General features: G+C 41.0%; 1 protein-coding gene across 3 annotated transcripts in view; it reads left to right on the top strand.

Annotated features, from left to right (window-relative positions):
* The window catches only part of LOC123000006 (1-phosphatidylinositol 4,5-bisphosphate phosphodiesterase beta-1), a 111,140-nt gene that overhangs the window by 23,181 nt on the left and 65,939 nt on the right, over positions 1–22,020 (top strand). For all 3 annotated transcript variants that reach the window (XR_006407870.1, XM_044377430.1, XM_044377431.1), the window contains exon 3: positions 9,732–9,800. Coding sequence is in view for 2 of the 3 variants with exons in the window: in XM_044377430.1 (XP_044233365.1) it covers positions 9,732–9,800 (69 nt within the window). In the remaining variant the exon portion in view is untranslated. The remainder of the gene's footprint in view (positions 1–9,731; positions 9,801–22,020) is intronic.

The raw sequence follows: 22,020 nt of genomic DNA, 5'->3' as shown, positions 1-22,020 counted from the left end.
TGGCTTCAGTGACATGTCTTGATAAACACTTTCAGTGGGGACTTAGTCAAACGGTTCGGTTGACATCGTGGAAATGACACAGAATGTGTAAACAATACTCTTAACTGTGTTTGGTGTTTTAAATCATCTTTTGGAAAGTATTTTGTTTTGTATGTAAACCTTATATCCTGTCCTTTACTCTCTCTCATTGTACTCACGTTGTATTTAGTGTTAACATGCACTGATCAAACTGTTCAAGTTAGACACAAGAAAAGTGTAAACGGAGAAAGAAGGATAACTAGAGAGTGTTTTAAGGAATGATCTTGGGGAGGAACAGACACAGATACAGAGAGAGTGACAAAAGCTTTGCCTGCAGAAAGAAAGTGAAAAATGCATTTCTCTAAGCCGTCCGCTTTGTCCTGACTTCAAAGGGCCCGTGGATTGCACTTAGGAGGTGTCTAAATGAGGCGATGTGAAAGATGAGAGCCAGAGCTGCACTGTATCTGCCACTGGCAGTGATTCTCAAAGGACTTCAGTGGAGAGCCCCAGCAGAGCACAAGCACACACAGGCACACTGCTCACTTGTAGCTCACAGTCTTGAATCGAGAGACGTGTTGTGGTTGAACATACCTTTCAGCCATTGCTTGAATGCCAAGAATTTTATTTGTGTGAAAACTCTCTGCAATGACATGGTGAGTTTAGTATTCAGAAAGAAGAAGAATATAAGGAGAGGTTGTATAGATGCCCAGAGGAAACTGTATTTTCTGACTGAATAGAAAAAAGGTCTGACATAAAAAGGTTGCATGTGTGTGCAGGTGTATTACAGTGTGTGAGTGTGTATGTATTGCAGTGTCTGTATTTGTGTCTTGTCTGGCCTTTAATTACCTCAGTTGAAGCTTTCTGGGGATTTTTTATGTGTTTGTGCATTCCTGCACTCTCACTCTCCAAGGACTCTGAAGGGGATCTCAGATGTTTCACTGCAGCAGATAAGAGTCATCCACAGTGTGCCTGAAGGAAGCCACACAGATAGAGGAGCAGACGTAAATGGTGTGGAGAAGTCAGGACGGAAGAAGACGGAGGAAGGGATGGGAGGTGGTGTGTTAGCATTTCTGTGTGTGTGTGTGTGTGTGTGTCGGCAGGGGATCAGACAAGATGTGAACTGTCATCCAAAGACATGAGAGCTGCTGTTAAGATGCAAGAAAACAGGAGGGGAGCACGAAGGGAGGGGAGGATGAGGAGGACTAGAGGAGGCAGATGTCCAGAGAGAGGATAGGTGAGACGAGTGAGACAGAGAGGCACATGTCCAAGACAGCGGAGGCAGTGATGGACATGAGAGGATAGAGTACGTGAGGGAAGGGGGAGGGGGGAAGTAAAAATCCAGCCAAAAGCATAACAAAGACGGAGCGAGGGAGAACAACAGAGGATGATGGACAGATGAGGGAAGCAGCTTTGCTTTCTCTGTCATCCCACTCGGTTCTGCTATCTATCAGAGAGGAGTACACTCCCTCCAGTATCCCTCACTACACTCCATCCGTCACTGTGTGTGTCTGCGTGTGTGTGCCCGCGATTTGATTGGTCTGGCACGCTCCAAGGAAAATGGTGACCAATGTGAGCTGAAGAGCCGGTCACATCATCGCTCTCCGTCACAGAGTATTTATAATGACTGAACACAGCAGACACTGCAGATTGATGATAGAGAGGAGTTGGAGTTTGTGTGTATATATATGCACAAGTGTGTGTGTGTGTGTGTGTGTGTGTGTGTGTGTGCACGCGCATATGTGTATATATGCCTATAGAGTTGTTCGTGAGCATGTGCTTTACCTGATGTGTGTGTGTGCATGTGTGTGCAAGCATGAATGTGTGCGCTGATGTATAGAACAAAGCTTCCTGCGGCCTTTATCTCAACGTTGGTTGTTTTGCGGAGCATGTCGGCTGCTGATAGCCACTATCAGCCACAGCCATGCTTCTCCACCGCTTGGCCTCAGTGATTTTTTTTTTTTTTTTTTTTTTTAACCACAAAGCTGTTCCTCCCTCACTCCTCCCTCTCCATCTTTCCTCATTCCTTCCCTCATTCCTCCTGACCTCTAATCCATGTGTCCTCTCTCCATCTGTCTGACCGTGATGAACTCAACCTCAAACTCATAACCAAAGTCACATGAACCCACATATTTATGACTTAACTCTACATGTGTATTTCAACCCACTGAAAAGGCACATTTAAATGTATATGTTGATGTGCATGCTACATGACAATGAGGGTTTAGTGGAATAGGAATACCCGTAAATCCAGAGAGATACATTCTTATCGTATTTGTAGATGTGACTGGTGAATCCTGATCCTGATTTTGACTTGACAGACAACTTAAAGATGTGAAATCACATAGGGTGCAAGTAAATTCTACATTCTGAAAGATCCACAATCCCTCCAGTTTGCTTCTATATTATCCTTTTTACATTACTATAGTGTTTGTGAAAGTCTGTACCTACATTTTAAAAACAGCATGAAGTCTGTGGAAATTTGGCCAAATGGTCCGTGTGTAATCGCTGTCTAGGAGGACAGACATGGCAACCGACAACCAATGAGATCTTAAAGTAATGAGACATGACTTGAAGGCTGCAACAGGGGATGACTGATGTGCATTTAGTGACAATGAACAAGGTATTAAAGGACTAATGTAATGCTTATTTACAGTATTTACAACAAAGCATGACAGACTGCACAGAGAGGATGAGGAAGGGAATAGGACCAAAGGCAGTGCCAAAAAATTATATAAATAAAACTCGTTGTAGCTTGTCAGCATCAGTCCAGTTCAAAACAAACAATGTCTCTGTGTACCCACAATGTCAATTCCCTTTAAAATACTGTAATACAAATTGAATTCGATAGTTTTAACAAGCAAAGAAACACCAGTTTGTCAAAGATACACAAGCAGAATGAACAAACAGGGATTTTTTGGGGGGTTTGTTTTAAGGAGTGGATTGTTTGTGAGTTAACAACTAATCCAATCAGTTTAGGTCAGATCAGGACAGGTGTGTAGACCAGGTGTGACTGCACCTGTTAAAGATAACAGGTAGATAAAGCGCATGAGAGAGATACGTACTTTATAACTACAAAATAAATAACTCTCTCACACTCTCTCTTGTGACAAATCTCTACCTGCATTCACAACTTTTAAATGTCAGGGTAAAATTAGGGCTCAGATAAAACTGTGACACATCATGGCTTTAAGATTGTCAGAAGCATGCTGGCATTCACTTGACCAGGTATTGGGTGTACAGGGGTCAGTCGAAGTGTGAGCACAGCTGAGAAGCCTTTGCAGGATTAAGTAAAAAACAGTGCAGCCCCACATGGTGGCTGGCTGAGATCTCTGCATCAGCACAGCACATTTGTCGAAAACACAGATTTTGCAGCAGTAGAGGTTAGGGACAAACTAGCCTAATTTTTTAGACATTTCTCAGAGTGGGTGCACGGGTAGCACAATTAGCTGCACAAAAAATTTAAATTAAAAGAGACTTTTAGGCTTTGCTCGAGCTTATGTGAGTTCAAAATCAATTTCACAGATATACAGCCAATGAGACTCTGAAGAAAAATACACAATTGTGTCGGGGGTAACTGCTTTCAATTCATTTTAATGCCATTGTAGTGGGAATTGTCCTTTGTGGATTGCTCGCAACAGAGCATTGATTTGTTTGAAGATTTTATTTCAGTTTTTTGATGTTGTACTGGAAGAGAAGGGAGAGGGAGAACTGGAGATAGAGAACAGGGTGGATGGATGAAAATCAGAGTGAGTAAGTTGCTCAGTTTAAATAGACCCTTGGGCAGCCCTGTGGCAATGTCAGGCTCTCCAATTTGGCTCAAGGCCTTTGTCATATGCCGTACCTCATTTCTCTCCCACTTTTGCTGTCACTCTCCACTTCATACTGTTTAATAAACCATTTAATCCATGGAAATAATTTTAAATGTAATAGATCTTCTTGTGAGTTTTAAGGCATCGTAGACTACTGGTAGGAAGCAGCATTTGTGCTATCAGTGCAGAAGATGCACACATGTATACTGTATGTGCATACATTTAAATGCAAAATGTACACAAAATCATGTTCCTCCTACATACAAACTTTCTGCTCTTTTGTCTGGCTGTTGGCAGCTCTCTATCTCTTTAGTCAGCCACTTTAGGTGAGGGGGTTTGTGACTTTAACACTGTGGGGCTGTTAAGAGTTGCTCTATAGGAACCCAAGAGTGGAGCAGCAGAGTGAATGTGACTCTCAACTAAGTTCAAGTGCAGCTCTCCACAAACCATTTTCCCTCATAACAGTACATGTTTCCTGGCAGCCAAGTGTCACTGGAGTGCCACTTAAAGTACAGGCATAGCACCTGTGCAGCTTTGGTGTGTTTTGTTCCAGATAAGTATTAGTTCTGTTTATGATCGCTCCTAATGAGCAGGTTTGCACCTTGCATGGCAGCCTCCGCCATCAGGGTATCAATGTGTGTGTGTGAATAGGTGAATGTTTACATGTATTATAAAGCACTTTGAGTGGTCAATAAGACTATATAAATGCATTTACCATTTATCATGATTTGGCGACACATCCATGCCCAGAATCATCTGTTCCTGTGTCAGTGGGCCTTTGAAGACTCTTATCCAAAGAGAATGCAGGAGAGCACTTGGTTATGCAAAAGTCTCATGTAGCTCTGCACCACATAAAACCCAAAACATCTCATCTATTGTATCTTTAACTTCTGTTGCATTCTTCTTTGTGTATTTACAGGAGGTTATTTATGTCAAAGAGATGGCATCAAGGGGTTAGGGGCCACCCTGACACATATAGTCTGTGTGACCTCTTGATACAAACTGGCAGAAGTCCTGAGAGCACAAAACCACATATGATTGGGCAGCAAACTGATTCAAGACATGTACATGCATGGTCATAGATAAAACATGACGCTATGGAATTAACCATTAAATGCTTGTTAGTGGATTTATGATCAGTTATGATTATATCTTTTGTTCTGCTTTTTTATTATTTAAATAGATAAAATTATGTTATTTTAGGTCATTATTATTACCAATTGGATCCCTCAGATCATCAAGCATGTGTCTCCTCAATATACCCAGAATTAAACCTAAATCAGGTAAAGGTGCATTTAGTCACTATGATGCTGTTATCCGGGACAAACTGCCCGTCGACCTGAGATCTGCTGCAACTGTATCTCATTTTAAAAGCAATCTTAAAACAATGTTTTTCTCAGGCTTTTGGTGGTTGTATGTGTATGTGTGTATATGTGTGTGTGTGTGTGTGTGTGTGTGTGCCTTTGTATGCACCTGCTGTAGTCCATGTGTGAGTGCTATAGTAGGAATAGGACAGGGGTTATAAAAACTGTATGTACCATATGTGTGTGTGCGTTGTATGGGTGGCTGAAAGGTTAATTTATTTATATGGAGTATTTTATATATGTGTTTTCTATTTCATTTGTTTAATATGTTCTGTGTTTTACTGGAAAGCACATTAAGTTTACCTGTGTATGAAATGTGCTATACAAATAAAATTGACTTGACTTGACAAATAGCAGCACGAGAGACAATGCCGTGTATTTTCCCAAGCATGGCCTTGGTACAATAAACACAACAGTCCTGCCTCAGATGTCTCCCCCCTCGTTTACTTTGCGCATATTCACCTCTCCCTCCTTCCTGCCCTCACTTTCTTTGCTCCTTGTCTCCGTTGCTCAGCAGAAGCCCTGAGCCCTGTGGAGTGCATATCCATTTTCAACCTGGAGGTTGTCAAGCATGCTGTTGGTAAATAAGCAAGCTCACCCATAGCTGTCAGTTGACCCATTTCCACTTATCCTTTTCCCCATCTCCACCTTCTACTCCATGTTTCCTTAACCTTCTTTCTCACACCAGCGCATCCTTTTCTCTCTTGTACCACTGTGAAAGTGCGTTGCTTCAAAGGGCAATAGAGAGACCAACCAGCCTGGCCAGCCTCTGCCATTTTCGATTCTCAGTAAAGACTGTTTTATTCAAAACACCATGTAACAGATTTTCTTCACAGTTAGCCTCAAGTCAAGTTTTATGTATCACATTACATACGCAGGTGAGCTCAATGTTCAAATTAAAGGATAGCAAAGAGTGGTCTAACACAAGAACATGGTGTATAAATGTACAAAGCGCCTGAAGCAGAGGCACATTTGACAACAAAATGACTCACAGATCAATGATGAATTTCCTGCAAAGTTTCAAATAAACACCGCACTCTTTACTTGCTCCTTGGAAAAGGAATAGGTTTCATTTTAAAAGGAAGGCAGCATGTTGCAGATGTTGTGGGAACAGCAGCTCCACAGCAGAGATAGACAAACAGGAACAGAAAACAGAGCCCAGGGCCAGCGCAGGTTAAGCATGTTCATTAATTTCTGTGGTTTCTCTCCCGCTGGCCCTGCTTGCTTCCTGGACGTGCCACGGATCTTAATAGGCTTTGGATCCCTGCTCACGGTTTTGTGGCACACAGAAATGCCCTGAGACAGAGAGGGGGATATAAGAGACAAAAAGACAGAGCGAGAGAGGGAGACGGTGATAAATAAAGAGAGATGACAGAAATTAAAAGATAAAGAACATATTTTATAGGAAATAGATGAGAGAAACTAGACAGGAGAAATAATGGCTGGACAGCTCGACTGAAAGAAAGTACTTTAATTAACAAACTGTGCAGTGTCTGCAATTATTAATCCAAGTCAATATCAATAAAATGTCATTGGCATCAACTTCTATTTACATCTGCACACTAAGCAAGCCTCTACAGACCAAAACAGATGCTGACACAGGCCTTTAGATGTCACAGTAATGGCTACATGCGTATCATCTTAGTTGCACACTGTGTAAGCAGCTTGTCACCCATACAGGCAGTTTGCTTTACCTTTAATGAGTCAGCTGTACAGGTTAACACTTAACTGATGACGCTAGACCGGCTTAGAGCTGTGTTAACTGTGCAGGGCCAGAGGGCACAAAAAGGACCCCATCAGCGAGCTGCTTCCTGAAGCCTCACTGTTCCACCAGGCCCCCATGCGGAGCTCCGTCTCTCTAAAGAGACTTCAAAGGCAAGCATTTGCAGACCCGATGTGGGCGTTAACCTTTGACTCAGAGGCTCTCTCTGTGCACACAGGGATAGCCTAATTGATGCTATGCACCGCAGAGAAGGAATAGCTTGTCCTTGTGGGTTACAGCTGTAGAATAGAGTGCTTTAATTTCTGTCTCTTACAGCATATGGAGACAGACTGTGCCTCTAGCACAATGACAACCTTTTTTATGATCTCTGCTGAGCAATATTTACTCTCTATAGTTGCAAGAAGTGCAGATTTTTGTCTTATTCAACTTTGGACAAACAAACTGATCTGTGGTCCCCATACAACTTTTTTCCATTCATTTCTGTTAAGTGGCAAAATAACCAGTCCATGCATTATTTTTGCACCTTGAGAAGAAGAATTTGCAGAAGACAAAACCCCGTACTTAGATACACTCATACATTCATATTTTCATAAATAAAAAGATTTTTTTGAATAAAGTAAAGTAAAAATGAGTAAAAATATTATTGGGGACCACTAAGGTAGGCATGGATTAGTAGGCTGGGTGCAATTTTCCACCAAGCCCATGGCCTTTAGATAGACAGATACTGGTTGTGCGGCTGGAGATACCGTCTAGCCCCTGTCGCTCCTTGTCTCTCCTGATAATCCTGAGTGGACACACAGTTCACTCTGGTTAATTTTCCACCTCATGTCTTGGCTCCCTCCCAGAGAGATTGACAGAGCAATAATCTAGATAAAGGGATGTGGTGACTGAAGGAAGGTACCAGAGGCCTTCTGTATGATTGGATTTGTGTATATTTACTGCTAACCACATTAATGGTTGTTTAAGGGACAATAGCTGTGCAAATTGCACAAAACAGAGCTGGCTGATGGGTTGTTGGGTGCGTGAATGGACAGACGGATGAGTTTGATGGATGCATAATTCATGCTGTATGTGTGGTGTGTGTCCACTTGTAGATGGTTAGTTTTAAAAAATGATATCTGTTATTTAAGAGGAAGGAAGGAAACTTCAGTATTGTTGTTGTGGAAGTGTTTGTATCGTTGCTCAAGAACCACACAAAGACATAAAGAAAGCATTAAACATTGTTACTTGTTGTTGCAGACACTGTACAATCCAATACACAATCAATAACAATTATACCAATATCCAAATACCAAAACACAATTATCTTGTATTTTTGGAGAGAAAGCATGTTGTTTAGCCAGCCCTTCCTCTTAAGCCAGTCTCTTCTCTAAAGATTGCAAACACAAACCAGACAGCTTCATACTTCTCCAGAAGCAAAGTTAAAAACAGTCCAGTCCCTAAATGGACACTTGCATAAACTGTTACTCCCTCTTACAAACAAGTCTGGTCATAGGATGATCTCACACCCTAATGGGCAATAATTTCAAACAAGGACATGCTTCAAATTAAGCTTGTGATCTCATGATCCACACAGTTTCTAAGACATTAGGCTTAAGGCAAAGATATCTCAAGGTAATCCCAAAGGTGAGCAAACAACCCTCAGATAGAGACACGTTCAACTAGCCTAGGTGTAGGATTTCTTATACTGCAGTGTGACAGTGACATTACTAACACATTGAATTGAGAACAAACATTGACCCCTTACTTTGAAAACAACATTTGTTACATAATATATACATGAAATACATCAAATGATAACCACTATTTGAATCTCTCTCTCAAGCTATGCAAGTGATTACAAGCTTTCTGCTGACACATTTGTATGTTGTCAATATTTCACTGCTCTTATTTGAACTCTGTCCCAGTTTGCCTCGGCATCATAATAGTGTGATCTTCTTTGTGGCACGTTGGCGAAATGCTGGACCTGTAAGATGGAACAACAAACTCTGACATGGCTTCCCACACTTTTTTGTCAATAATTAATCAACAATGGAACCTATGTTTCCATTTGAATTAGCAGTGATATCGCTACTGCCGTTACAGAGAGCCTTTCTTAACTGATTATATTCATGATGTTCTGATCTAATTTTAAGACTGACTTCATTACAGTGGCATGTTGTGTCTCTTTGCCAGTTGACTACCACTCGCACAGCTGAGTCCGGCCAAGCTGTGGCAAGGTGTTGTGGCAGAGCATCATGCAGCACCATAGAACATTGTTTATGTGTGGAGTGTTTTGGTATCCAACCATGTTTTCCCTGCCAACATTGAGTCCAGTGGTGTGTTGCAGCTAAGGATATTACCTCTCGTGAAATATAATCGGGGCCTTTTTCTTTGGTTTCTGGTATGCCACACCAGACAAGTATCAGATGTTATGAGGAAATTCTCCAGAAATCTATTTTGAGTATTTGTTTGTGCGCTTGTGAAGAGCCAGTGCTCATTAAGTCAGGTCATTAGTCAACATGGGAACATTACATTTTTGTACTAATTCCGTGCATGACACTACAATGACACACTGAATGACTCCCACATGACATCCAGTAATGAGGCTAATGTGTGTCCGAACACATTTGTGGTCTTCACAAACACACAATGCCTACAGCTACAGGTGGCAGGTTTGGAAATAGAAAGGGACACTGAAATTTTTCTTTGCCCTTGGATTCCAAAAAGCTCCCATGGGCACAGAAAGTGTTTGTACCCTGAACTGTCTTTGAAGGGTTGGATTTAACACTTGGTTGACATTAATACTGATGTAGCTGTGTTTCTCCTTGTTTACAGGATACAGACCTACTGGATATAGCATACATAAAAGATGCCAGGAATGGAAAATGCACCAAAACGCCAAAGGTAAGCCCATTAGTTTGAGTTGTTTGCCCAGAGTCAGTTAGAAACATGGATATGCATGTAAAACGATTTCTTCAGATGTGTTTAATATCCACACCTTATAGATTTTTCAATAGTTTCTCTGTTGCTCTTGTTTCTGTCTGTTGAGGTGCCTCTGGGAACACAATGAGCAATGTATTAAAAGGACAGGGCAGACTTTTTTGGGGGGTGATGATACACTTTGTAAGTGTTTGTTTTTGCACAAAAGTAAAAGCGAGTGGGTGTGAGTCTGACCATGAATCAGAAAATGTCTTTATAGCTGTCCAGCCAAAAACTCTGCCCTGGATCGGAATGAAATCAGTTCAGACGGTTGTAATGATTAACATCTGATTGACTTGTGTGTCTATACCTACATGTATATGAAATGGGTGCAGCTCTTTGTATGGGAGGTGTAGTTAACGACTTTCATAACTTCATATTTCGCATTGAAGTTACTCTTGATTGATTTGCATTTGTGTGTAACTGTGTGTGTAAAGCTATGGGTGCCATTCACGATCCATCTGCACACGTTTAGAATAGCTTTTAGACAGTGATGGGAAGACAAAAGTGAGGACGTGTGGATCAAATGACACTCAAGACTGACAAACATGATTCAAATTCAAACCCGCACAGGAACAGTACATGGATGGTTTCCCGGGAAAGCACGCCTGTCCGGGGTATCATAATTGCTATTTCACAGCTAATTAAAATGCTGTTGATTTTAAGCAATGTGAGAAGAATGTGTACACACATTTTTTTAATCTGGCACGCTGGAACTGTCAAGGAATTTGGCATATTCTGGAGCAGTTACGAAGCCAAATTCAGTTCTCGCAGTTAATTTCCCACTTACCAAGCAATGATTAGAACAATAACCCGCATTCTTATCCACTCACTCTGTTACACATCCCTACATAATGACTCAATTTCATCTTGCTTTTGGTTCTACTCAATCATGTGATGAGGTGTTATTATAGCAGCAGCAGCAGTCTTCATCGGTTTGACTCGGTGCATCGGGAGAAGCGGGTGGGGGTCGCGCACTGCTGCTCTGTCTGGGGAGTGAGTAATGATGGAATGAGTACAATAACACAGAGAGGATTCATGCATTTCTAAACAGCTTACAGAGTGATGCTACCCAGGGAGGAGACATGACCACGTGATAGGTAAGATGGTCGAAGCATTGGAAATCCATTACTGGGAGATGGAGTGGTGATGCACCCTGGGCATTGTAATGGGAGCACCAGTGAGACACACTGTCTGTGGAGTTTGATGAGATGAGGAGAGGAGAGGAAGGGAGGAAAAGGAGAGAGGGAGGGGGGATAATGAAGAATATGCAGGGATGAAAGAAAGGAAAGCAGAGAGAGTAGAAGGAAAACCAAGAAGAGATTTTTTTAATGTAAGGATGAGAGAAAGGATGAGAGGAGAGAAGGAAGGACTCAAAGATGATGTGAGGTCGAAGGCGAGAAGTACAAATAACACCAGGCAGCAGTTGCTGTAAGTGGACAGCTCTTTTCATGACTTGCCTCTCAAGCATTTTGTCCCTCACACTTCTTAAGAATCTTGTCAGAACGTGAAAGGATCACTGTGCTGTTAACTTCAGCTTGAAAGAAATGCACAAAGGCTGAAAAAAAGATGAAAAAAAGATGAACTGTGGTTTTGCATTCATTCATACATTTTCTGCAGGCGTTTAATGCTTTGAGGGCACATGCACAAAAATACACTATAATGACTGTCATGGCAAAATAACATTTTAAACAAATTTGAATCAACTCTGGTTAAAAATGTTGCCTTGCAATGAAAATCAATGATACTGATCAATATTAGTGATCCGTCCTCTCTGTCTCTTTATCTACTGTGAGCATATGAGAGGATTAAAATGAGGAAGCAACTTTTCAGATTTAAACTTAATACTCTGCAAGTCGACTGCACATAATACTCCTATTTTTACTGTCTTGTTGTGTCTGTTAGTTTTATATTTATATGCCCCTCTACTTTTTTTTTTATTGAGCTTGTAATGCTCCTTCTGCTCACACTCAAGGGCTCCCTTAGCAGTATTCATTCATTCATGCAAATTGCAGGAAACCAACACACTCACCGGGATGAGATGAGATGTTGGACTGGCGATGACATGTCTCTGAAAGCTTCAGAAGTGCTTTCATTGAGCCACTCAAGAGTCCCGCGTCTCAGCCGAATATTGTCAGACTCAGATACGATCATTCTCAACATACTGGCTCTGAAATGGGCTCCAGATGGAAGGGCTGCTTTGGCTCACCTCTTTTGAGCTCTCATTTCTACTACAGCTCAAGTTTCTTCATATTGTCTTTGAGAGATATCGGAATTTCTGTCTGAACATCATTTAGATTTGGAGCACGCCGCTGTGTTCATCGACTCATCGCAGTGTGTGGGTGGCTCGTCTGACCTCTGATGAACTTATGCCACCCTGCCCGTGGGCTCCAGCTACTCAGTTATGAGTCACACCATTTCCCTGTTGAGATACACACACACACACACACACACACACACAATACACAAATACATCTGATAGAGAGGAACACTCACTATGATTTGTACATTGAGTGCATTTACAGCTCATAGACACAAATCTCACACCGGAACACAAGCGCACATACGCTGACTGGGATAACAAAGCACGACAAAAGCAGTGTCCTTTGTTCTACCATGTTCGGGCTGCTGATGCTAATTAGCATGTGTCCACCCCATCATCATTCAGGCTGATTAGATTGGCCGCTTGTCAGAATGACAAGAGGCAACCTTTGTTTGACGGGTGGCTCCAGAAATAAATCACACACCCTCAGGTCTGGTGAGCAGAGCACTAATAATGATCCACTTTGTATACCCATAAATAGGTGGCAGATTTTCCATGCCCAATGCAAAGAACAGAGGAATAAAAGCATTAGCTGTTGCTTCTACGCTGTTGTGGATATCCCGGAGTATTAAAAATGTGGTGGCAAAGAAGTATCTGTTTCATTTTGGTAGTGGCAACTCTGTCATCAGCTGGATGAGCATAGATTTGTTTTTTCCTTCACTTTGTGCACCTTAAGTATTCAGTATTATTCAGGAGTATCTTTGCCCATCACAAACTGTCAGTTTCAAAAAGCCAACATTGCTGGACAGTGAATGGAACAACAATATCCATGTCTACTATACAGTTCTTAAATATAAGAAAGGAATAATTAAATGACAGGGTCTCACAAACGTTAATAAGTGTTTAGCTGATCTGTGGAGAGACGTACATTATATCTGACATTTCTCATTCCTGAACCAGCTGAAATTTCATGGATGTTGGCTTTCCACTGATATTTAGTGGCCACTAAAGACAAAAGAATACCACATCCAGTTTCTAGTTAAATAAGGCCATAATTATCTGACCAGTTCTCAAGTTCCACATTCACTTCACCAGTGGCAGAAAAAAGACAAAACAAAAAGAAAGAAAAAAAAGCATAATTTACTTGTCAAATCATTTGTTTATTTCATACATTTGTAGGCAGTAGGAATGTTCTATACATTTGGTTTAAAAAAAATGAGTTGAGCCTAGATTGAGATCAATCCATGTCCTTTAAAATGTATTCATTGTTCTACATGTGTTAAAGCCCCTGGCCACTGATGCAGGCCCCACTGTTCTAAACCATCCATTCATACTGTCCCTTTATTAAATCAGTAGATTAGCTTGTTCCCGCACAGCATGTTCCCTCTCCTCAGCACAAACCAAATAGCAAAAGCCAATCACATCTGCGATTTGGTGTGTGCAGCTTACTATACAACTAACTTCTACACAACAGTTCACAGATAACTTGTACTCTGTTCAATTCTACCTCCTGGCACACTTGAGAGGGGCATATTGTAAGGCTCTCTCAGTACTTGTGCTTTCTGGAAGTGGTCTTCTGTCTGAATTGTTCTTTATGGGCAGAACTGTCAAGAGGAAAATGTAATCAGTATCTCACCATGCTGCTTACAGTAGGTGTTTGACAGACAGAATTACATGCTTCCTCTCTGTCTCTTTGACAACCAAACAGATATCTGTCTGTCAAATGTCCTTCCTGTGTAGTTCAGGTTGTAATATACATCTTTAAAATGGAAAAACTGGGTGATCTCTATGGCAGACTTAATTCTCAGGTCTCTCCATTTTTTATAATGGAGGTAACACAGTTGCTGTAACACTGTGGGTGGGCAAAATGTGCAGACAGACTGTGGTCAGATAATTATAATATCCTTATCTTACCACAGCACGGTCTTCCACGTGCTAGGTGATTGTTTTGCTGTGTATATGTGTGTGTGCATGTGTATGTTAAACAAGACATGAGGATCAAATAGCATCCTATGATGACTGAGGGCGATGCAGCAGAGGCAAAGGGGTTTGGCTGATAGTTCATTCAAAATAGGATTTTTTTTTTTTTTTTGGCTGTAGTAATTTCACACAACACAGGCAGGCTTGCTTGTGGAGGCTTGTGCAAAAGGATTAATCACAATCAACTGAGAAGGGAGCAAATTGATTTCTGGAGTGCTGTCAGAGTATAGTTTACAAAGGTAGTCCGTCTGGACTGCTGCAGCCACTGTTATCAGCTAAGAAACACATGGAATTCACTCACAACTGCAAAACAAAGTCACAAAGCAACCATAATCATGCCGCTGCAGTATGATGTGTGTAATTTTGAAAGATATTCAAGGTGCTGTACATCAACAGCGACACTTTTTTTTATACTTTAAGTTCCTCTCTTGGCATTCCTTAACTAGATTGTGAATAAAAATGTAATGAATGGGCTGAAGTCGGCAGCAGTATCACGGCTAAGATTTGCCTTCCCTCTAGAGCTATTTGTTCCTTCAGACTTTTACTGTAAGGTGAGAGGAAGTGGCCGCCAGCTTTGTTACAGTCTAAGTTTGCAGCAGAGCTGCTAAATACAGAGCAGCTTGTATGTCCCCAGCAGTGTAACAGGATCTGGGAGAGGCCAGCAGGCCATTATCACCACCGCTCTGTCTGGCCAACAAAGTCGGCTAAAGCTCTATCTCCCACAGCAGTAAGTGCTTAACAGCTCCTCCGAGTACACAGCAAGCTACTGTAAGGTTTAGATCCCCCCTCTGTAATATACTTATTCAACGCATATTCAAATCAGCTGTGTTGTCAGAGTGTTTAAGGCGGTGATTACATAGCTCAGACAGTAAACATGAAACAGGGCAGACAGTATTAATATCCTGGCATTTATTTTGGGCACTGCAGAGCACTGGCTTTCTTTTTCTTCTTTTTCTTTCTCCAAAATCTTGTTACAAAATACAAAACAGCCCCAAGATCCTGATTCAAGTGAGTATGAGCTCAGTTAAAACGAAACTATGAAACATAAAAATAAAACAAAAATAATATTAACCGCTTCTTTAAATACATTTGTACAAGTGAGGAGGGCTTTTTTAACCGACTCTCTACAGCATGTTTCTTTGGGGGGCATTAAGGCTCTTGCTGTGGCAGTGTTTATTTCCATCATCGGTGCTGTCTGGTGTGTATTGATGAAGGACAGGGTCACAGTATGTGCTCCAGCTGCAACAATCACAGCCCTTCAGATCTATCCACCTAAGAGTGGGCAAGGCCTTTGTCTGACCCTGGACACAGCTACAGTCTCCGCATGACAAGATGAATAGCAGAGAAAGCGTGGAAATTTTAGATAATATGGGTTCAGTAACATTTCATGGTGTGCTTGGTTTATTGTGTGCTGTACTGTACTGTGTACTGTCAATATAAGTGTATGCAGTTACAAAATTAGTGGAGGGCACTCCATATGCAGTATATGGACCTTGGCTGATATATGAAACCTTTCTCATCACTGTGCAGAGGCTTTCAATCACAGGCTCCATTAGTGTTTACAATAAAAATGTAAAATCTCTCACTAAATGTGAGCTAAGAACAGCTTTGTATGTGTATTCTGGTGCTGGCATATTGTACATCGTGATACTCAACATATATAGCAAGTCCAGCTGAGCCATGTTTCGGCTCATCACCGAGCCGCTGATTGATTTATTCGTGTCTGTGCACACGAGTGTGTGAGTGGAGAAAGGTAACATCTCTGCTACATTACGTAAAGGTGTTATTTTCAGTATGTCTCAATGATGTAATGTGTGTGCGTGTAAACATGAGCCTGCGCTGCATGATGTAACACAGTAATATATATGCAGACCCTCTCGACCATCGTCTCACTCGCAATCCCAGAGAGACAAATTGTAATTCAAACTCTGGCCTCACCTGCTGCAAAGCTACACAGTCCCCTGTAGTCAAAGGGAAATAATAATTGTTCCCTGTTTACAGCCTGACATGCAGGGATCAGTGTTAACCTATGAGATTTAGTCAGATGGATGTTGGCAGCACATCTTGCTCACACTGAGGCTGTAGATAAGTGTCACGCGGCAGTGTGTTCAAATAGTGGACTTGAGACCATTAGTGTTTTGCAGTGTATTAATGATCAGATCCTTAAGAATGACAGTTGTGCAAATGAGCGCTGATGGTTTGAGAGATGAGCAGCTGAATGTAAAAGGAAACTTCAGGAGGACAATCAATGATAATGAGTCTCTCTAAAGGCCTTTGTTAGGAAGGCTGAGCATGTGTGTGTGTGTGTGTGTGTGTGTGTGTGACAGAGGGAGAAATAGAGATTGAAAGCACACTATATCTCTGGCTCTGGTACTTGTAGTGAAAAACTTAACCTTACTACGTGGTTCAGGGATGAAACTGGAGCTTTAACAATCAGTTGATTATGATGTGCTGCTTTGTCTTATTTGATAATAAACTGAATATCTTTAGGTTTTAAATGTCACCTTGGGCTTTAGGGAATTTGAATTGAATAATTAATATACCAAATAATTACTCGATTGAGAAAATGATCTGCACATTAATCGACAATGAAAATAATCGTTGATGCAACATTGATTAAACTCACATTCATTTTTCATTATTAGCCATAACGCTTAAGCAGACTCACTGTGAATCTCATAGCAAGTTTTGCCAACTAGTATCATAAATGTTGTTTATTGTCTCGAACCGAGACTTTGAAGCAGTTGTTTCTCTAATAAGTTTCTCTCCATTGATCTGTCTGTTCTCTGCTGGTGAAGAGTTGTGTCATTTAGGAAATTCAGATAGCTTACCAGTAAAATCAGCTGCACAGAACCATGAAACTGTCTGTCAGTTCACAGGTCTGGAGAGAGAACTCCCACACACTCCCGTTTTAGACATGATTCACACACACACACATAGACACAACATGCGAGCACACATGCAGTCATACTCACGACACATTGTGCTCTGTTGGCCACTGAAATAAACATACCATAATGCTACCGAAGCGTGTATCGTCCCCCCTCTCTCTCTCTCTCTCCATTTCTCTCTTAGTCAGTCTGGCACGCTCATTAAGAGTCAGCTCAGTCAGTGCCAATATATGAAGGAGAGATTGGAATCCGTTTCTCCTGACTATCGTTTTCATCAGAGGGATCGGCTGTTAGGCAAATGGCAGCTTGCAGTAAGAGGTGATTAAAGTAAACGAGCATCATTGATTTTCATAAAAGAAACTGCAGCACCATTTGTCATCAGTCAAAGCAAAGCAATTGATCTGTGCCACTCATCAGTGTAACCTCTAGGTGAGCACCAGAAGTATGAAATGAGATATGGGCAGGGACCAAAAAAAAAAAAAAAAAGCAAAAAGCAAAGAGAAGGTTAGCATGATTGACCCTGTAGGGTTTGGGTTTTATTCTTCAGTCAATTACTTAGATGATCCCTGCACATAGATGAATTCCCCCGATGTGAGGCACGCCATCTCATTACCGCTCATGGAGAAATCGAAAGTGATGCTCACTCTCTACCTCAGAAGCTTCTCCTGTTCCAAGATAACATGAGGCCAAGCTGCTGGACCGAGATAAATGAGGAAGAGAATGACCGAATGAATGAACAGATGAAATCAAGACTCTAATGAACAGAGCGGCCTTGTCAGCACAGAGGGAGAGTTACCCAAGTAGGTCCAGAGATGACTATCTTGGTGAAAAGGCCAGGAGCACAATGGTGCACCTGTGCAGGTAAAGTTCCCACCTTTAGCAGAAACCCTGCTGGAATGTCTCTGGCAAACTATTCACTCTGTTAAAGCAGCCCCGGATAAGAGAATTTCCTGAGTTTGTGCATATTTTTGCTTTTCTTTGTATTATCTTAGCTTGGTGCTGGAAAGAAAGAGGGGACAAGGGATATGAGTTTTGTTGTCTGCTTTATGGATCAGCCAAAAGAAATAAGAATCATTTTTCACACTAAGCTTCACAAACAAGCTGTAATATCCAATAATAGAAGGCATTCACAGTGTTGTATTTGTTTCTCGGTTGTTCCTGTTATTGAATTTAGTTAAGACAACTCCGTGGGCTGTGCATTGTCTCAAAGAAATCCAAACAGAAGACCATTGGTTAGATGCGATCACAAAATCTCATTAAATTACAGAGCAAATCAGACGCACAGCAACAGGAGACATTGTAGCAGGATGTTTTTGTAAGACAAAAACATTGTAGCAGCACTATTAAAAACAAGACAGATCAGTAATGTTTCTATTCAGTAAAGGTTGCAGTGATGGACGTTGATCTATAGCATTTGAAGATGAAGGTATACATCACACCATGTCTGAGCAGCCGGTGCAGCAGCTTGACTGAAGGTCAGAAAGTCCTGAAAGAACAAAAATACAGAAAACCATCAAAGTGGAAACAAATAAATTGCTGTACTGCTGGCTTGCGATGACCCTTTCTTTAGTCACTATGCTGGTGTCAGTCTATTCCAGTGGAACTTGGCAAGCCACTTGATGCCTGCAATGAAATCAGATGTGACATTTTGTTAACCCAGCAAAGGTTGTCTCAGTGGAACTGGAGCTGATCAAATAAGAACCAGTCGAGATGGGAGCTCTCATAGAGAACAGAGCCACTGCCAGCTCAAAGTCAGCGTTTTAGCTGGTGAAGAAAAATCGGTGTTAACACAGACACCCATTTGTCTTTCATTTTAGTTCCTACAAGCAGGGTAAGGTTACTCCACACCCACAGCACAAAAACTGTAGGTAGATAGATTGATAGAGAAACAGACAAAGATTCATCAATCTGGCGTGGAACTTGCCCTGTGTCCTCTGTTGTATGAAATGCACTGTGGAAAGACATATAGCAGCCATGACCCTAATAGTAACTCATTTTGCCTGCCACTGACTGGTGACTCACCATAAGTCTACAATAAGTGGCTTTTAGCAGTCCTACTATTGACTGATCCCAGTCTCAATTTAGCTGTTCTCCCATGCTAATCAATCAGTGTGCCGTTGTCAATATATTGGACCAGATGCTCATTCCTATCAGGTATGATTCCAGTTGTTACTTAACATGCTGATGTTTGACTACATTGGGTAACCTTCCACCTTATTTTGCATAATTCACAGGGAAGTTATTGATGATAGTGATAGCCAGGATTGATTTACTGGTTTTTAATGTTTTAGACTATAAATGGGGTAAAAAACCAAACCTGATTTTATATGGTGATAAGAATATCACAAATAATGGCTGTAACAACAAATGATGGAATTAACTTCCAGTGGAGACATTCAATGCTGCTGCACACACACATTGCCCACTTTGCAGGTGAGTATGAAATGTGAGGGTTATGACCAGTCTGATGGGTCTGTTACCATGGAAACCATATGGTGAAGAGGACGAACATGGAGCTAACAAGGGCAGGAAAGGTTCTCTGACACATGGTAGCTTTCCATTTGACAGGAGAGCACAGGAGCAATCACAGCAACTACTAATTAACTCTACTGCCATCTAGAAATATTCACACCTCTTTCCTTCTCTTCACTTCTCTTCTCTATCTTCAGTCTGTTTTGGTTGAAAAGCATATGTCTCCATGAGTTTAAGGAGTTTGTTTTAATTGCAGTAATTGGAGCAACATTTGTTGAGATCTGTTAGCTGTTCCAGACTTGTGATTCTAGTAGTGATTGAGGGAGTTAAAAAGTTTTTTTCTGCTTGACTGAATACGGCTGATTTTGTTTCATTCTGTTTCATCAATAATCAGACTTACCAAAGAGCCAGTGTTTTGCAGCATCTGTTCTTGCGTAATTAAACCAAGCAAAATTGACTTTTAAAGCACAATTGCTTGGACCTTTCTGCAGTCATTGAAGTGTTAATATATCTGCAGTAAGCTATTAGATGGACAGGGAGATAAGAAGCACCACTGGCGCAGCCTCAGCACCATTTTCATGTTAATTTCCTTGAAAGATTTTTGGAGAAATGAGTCTTTGGCAACAAACGTCTCAAATGACTCATAACTTTAATTGAAAACTATAATCTGCCTTACTTGCTAATGATTGCGAATGCTAATGAAGGAATGTTAGCTATCATTGATCATTTCAAACTGTGGATATCTCATTTTGGAAACAGACTCTGCAATTGCATAGTTAAATAAACATCCAGACATGCCTGCAGGCAGAAGCAAGTTTCTCCCCTTTTCCTCTGTAATTTGTTTGGATTTAATTGGGGCGATCAATATCTCCTCCAAGTTTCCCGCCATACAGTTATCATCCATCTATTCATAATAGATATGTGGTGAACAGATCATGGAGGATGGATGAGATCAGAGAGCAGTTCTTGGGTATCCTTTTAATTGCCGCCCTGGTCACACTAGTCAGCTCCTAACACCATTAATCACATAGGTGAGACCGGCGGACGGATCGCACATGGGTATGTTTGTGTGATAGTTTTTTGTAGCTGTATGTATAAATGTGTGTGTGTATTTTAGGGTCCTTTCCAAGCTGAGACACAAAGAGACAGGTGACCTTTCTCACTCCCTCCAACGATCCCTTCCAAGCACACAAGCACGCCAAAGACTTAATTGGTTTTCGATAGTAAATCTCAGGAGGGTTAGTAAAGAAAATGTCTGCTGCTGCTCCAGAGACCACAGAGCTCTCTCGAACTATTTCCTGTCCAAAAGACCGGAGTAAATGGAGGCGGAGAACACTTTCAATTTTTTTTCTTCTGTCTCACTTGTTTTTCTCTTTGAATGGTGTTTAGTTCAACTAAGTTTGGATCAGAGAACTTAGATACTTTGTTGTTTCTGATCCTGAAAGATTTCACTTTCTGTGCATTTTCTTCCACAGGAAATGCTTTTACATGTTGTAGCCAGTTGTTTGGCTAAAAAAGTTCCCTGACTTTCATTCTGCATTCCACATGGTTTTGTGACTGACAGACTGGAGCTCTGATTCACAAGTTTAACACTTGCCAGAGATGCTGACAATGCTCTGTGGGGAAAAAAACATGCCCACTTAACTGTAACAAGTACTGTACTCTAATGTACAGTTTTAAAATCATATTTTCTTGAAAGGAAATGTCAGTAGTATAAGCCAGCTTTATGTCTTTTTTAAAAAAACAAACATTATTACACCAGCCTTATACTAAATTGTATTATCTTTTCATAAAGTATCTGTAACATTCATTACCCAGACAGACCAGTCCATTGGCATTGGAAAACTCCACTTTAAACAGCAATATCAATAAAGGTATTCTGCACAAAACAGGTGGAATTTTTTCATCCCACTATGTAATGTAATGTACTGCAATTATGGAAACATTTCTTCAAGCCAAGCTACACTGCTCAAAGGCCCATTGTTACATACTAGAGGAAGCACCAACATATAAAGCGACTGCCAGGCATTGAGCTTGAGAAGGATATGATGATCTCTGCCAGTAAATACTGTCCGTGTATTGATTAGTTCTGTGTATGTTGATGATATTTGTACAGTATCTTTGAGATATTTATCCACATACACTCACAGTTAATGTGAGGCAATTGAAATTATGTCCACCAAATATGATAGAAGTTTTCATATGTCCTACTTCAAGGTGGAAGGGAATGGATGTCTGATTTGATTTGGCTGAAATGTTTTGGCTTGAAATGGTAGACTGATGATGTTGCAGACTTGTTTCTTCTGCAAGTATCTGTTATAATACAATAAACAGTGAATATATGCCTTTTGATTAGAATAATATTGCTGTAAAATAGATGTACACTTGCAGAGTTGTGACAAATTGCCACAAAGGTTTGTTTGTGTTCCTGTTACATTACACTTGTCATCATTACAGAAACAAAGTGTGCTCCTGCAGTTTGATATGAGTGTCAATTTTAAAGTGTTTGGGGTGAATAAGAGGATTGATGAACACAATG

This window comes from Thunnus albacares, chromosome 16 (genome assembly GCF_914725855.1).
Source record: "Thunnus albacares chromosome 16, fThuAlb1.1, whole genome shotgun sequence".
NCBI lineage: Eukaryota > Metazoa > Chordata > Actinopteri > Scombriformes > Scombridae > Thunnus > Thunnus albacares.
Note: the sequence above shows the minus strand (reverse complement) of the source record. Positions and strands in the feature narration are given on the sequence as shown.